Genomic DNA, 2,600 nt, shown 5'->3' with positions numbered 1-2,600 from the left:
GCGCAGCGTTTCATCTCACCCATAGAGGGAGCTCTCACTGACGATAGAGAGGTCCGGGGGTCGGGACATGTTGTTAACTTGAGTTAGAATAATTACGTTCACGTGTATCTCATTTTCACTGGAGCAGTGGTGTTCTGTTGCACAATGCCGTAAGGAATTCCATATGTTAACTGCCCTGAGATGGAATGGCCTTAAAAAAAATGAGTGTGAAGTTTGTCAAGTCAATTCCAGGTTTTCTGGAAAAAAACTAGAGCTGGGTGACCTTAACTGCATTGTGAAGAAATTTTTTGCTTTCCTTATTTCTGTGGCCATTCCCATTGACTGAATCTTTTGTTTCAGCTGAATATTTTTTTAAAGATTCACCCCATATGTAAACTGTCATCTGGTACTAGTGTTATTTTTTGGAACCCTATGAAACGTGTGTAATATCAAGCGCTATGCACAAAATACATTGGGGCTTTTATTTGTTTGATGAAAAATGTTGTACTGTTAGCGTAAGCTATCCTGCACATATTCAAACAGTTCAGACTTGTTCAGTGTATTCACAACTTTATTAAAATTATTTTACACCACCAGTAATTATTTTATGTTCTCATAAAGATTTGAATTTTGATTGGTCAGTTTACATTGATTATGGCCTGACCACCTCAATGTTTCTTTTTTCTCCTGTTCTTACCTGTAAAAATGAACCAAAGGGAAGCACTTTTGATAATTCTAGAAGACATGCCAGAACACAGTCATACGGGACCGGTGCATGTGATTAATATTCCGGAAAATTCCCTGACGTTGCAGAGCAGTATATAAGTGAGCCGGTCTTGAATCTTTGTTTGCAGGAATGGGAGTCAAAGAAAGGGAGCTAAAGAAGGACAGCGACAGGCCTTCTCTGCTGCTCCAGGGACTGCAGGGTACCAATCCAACGTCACGAGAAAGGGAGAGAGAGAAAGAGGAAGAGAGCGAGACAGAGAGAGGTAGAGAGTGAGAGAGAGTGAGAGATCCTGTCACCAGACCTGATAATCTCTCACTCCCTCCACTGAACTAAAGTCTCATTCACCGCAACCAGTAGATCTAGCGAATTAAGAACGTCTAAAGTTCACAGCCAGAACAGGACAAGATGTCGTGAGTCCTGACACTTGAATGTTTCCTCGGGCATCACACATTTGCTCGCACACGCACCCGACACTCATCTCTTGAGTTTTTGGCGCTGGTGACTGTAGCTGTGTCTCAGGACTTCACACAACTGACCGGGAAGAAGCATTTTTAAGAAGCCTTGAAGCATCAAAGAATCTTAATTTCTTTTATTTTTTTCTCCCTTTTTTTGGAAGAGCCACGTTATTGAAAGAAGTGAGAGGATGGCAAAATGTGAAGATTTGAACGGATTTTTGAAAGTGTGATTGTAAGTTTAGAACACTGCTCTTGAGGGGTTACCAGAGGGAGAGAACATGCATGATTCACTCACATGAGAGTTGTAATAAAAATGACGACAAGCCATAATGTTCTAGAGCCATTTGTATACATTTGTTAAATATGTTTGAAAGACGTTTTGTTAAAATATAAAAATATATATTATTAAAATATATGTTAAAAAGTAATAAAAAATGTGTTTTACTGTGCAATTTTGCCTCGGTGCCTTATGAACAGAATGTCATATGGGATGGCAATCTGAGTTTCATGGTTATAAACGTGTGGTGCTAATGTGAATCAGACAAAAATATGCAAATTTCAATATTCATAAATTCTCATCAGTTCAAGGATAATTTCTTGGAGTTAATTGTGCATTGTCATCAATGCACTATTGATCCGTAAATGTATTCACAAATACATGTGAAACGACAGTTCACAAAATGACATATTTCATAATGGTGTAAGGCATTGTTCCAGCTTTAACAATGAGCCTCTAGCTTTGGATTACCTGTGCACTTTACTGACAGAATGTTTCTGTTGTTATCCTTGTCCTTATGGTTGTTTTCCTTCACTGTAAAAAATAAAAGGAAATTTTACGGTAAAATACTGGCAACTGGGTTTGCCAGAACTTTACTGTATAAAGAGCGCGGTAACAGTATCCATACGGTAGCAGGCTGTAGGCCTATATCTAACAAATGTTAAATGCATCATGGTGTTTTACTGTAAATAATACAATTATTTACATTTTCACTGTTTACGGTTTTGTACCTTTGCAATTTTACAGATTTTCGCCAGAAAATTCATTTTTCATACATTTTTTTACGGTGTTAACAGTGTTTTACTGTTTTAACTTTTGTATGGTGAGGGGAAAATATATTTGGAAACATAAATCCAACTTTTTAGTTGGCTATGTACGTTACCTTTATTTCCATTAAATGTTCACTTTGTAATAAGTCTTGATTTACGTCTTATTCCTTTCTGTGTTGTGATGTGTCAGACTGCTTCTCAAATATTCATATTTAAAGTACTTACCGGTGTTCAAAAAGAAGATATGGAAGTACTTGATTTAGACCACAAATGCCTCTATTACAAGCCACTAGGCGAAACCTCGACCTTGGTGTCTAAAATTTCCTTACGTTATTGCACTTATTTATTGTCTGAAATAATATTCACTGACTGACTGAAATATTTCTTTATAC

At 37.2% G+C, this 2,600-nt stretch overlaps 1 protein-coding gene across 2 annotated transcripts in view; it reads left to right on the top strand.

Annotated features, from left to right (window-relative positions):
• The window catches only part of LOC135263669 (actin filament-associated protein 1-like 1), a 37,591-nt gene extending 35,237 nt beyond the window's left edge, over positions 1–2,354 (top strand). For both annotated transcript variants that reach the window (XM_064351965.1, XM_064351964.1), the window contains exon 19: positions 834–2,354. In XM_064351965.1, coding sequence (XP_064208035.1) covers positions 834–860 — 27 coding nt within the window. In that variant the 3' untranslated portion in view covers positions 861–2,354. The remainder of the gene's footprint in view (positions 1–833) is intronic.
• Positions 2,355–2,600: the final 246 nt, after the last annotated feature.

The sequence above is a fragment of the Anguilla rostrata genome, chromosome 9 (genome assembly GCF_018555375.3).
Source record: "Anguilla rostrata isolate EN2019 chromosome 9, ASM1855537v3, whole genome shotgun sequence".
Lineage (NCBI taxonomy): Eukaryota > Metazoa > Chordata > Actinopteri > Anguilliformes > Anguillidae > Anguilla > Anguilla rostrata.
Note: the sequence above shows the minus strand (reverse complement) of the source record. Positions and strands in the feature narration are given on the sequence as shown.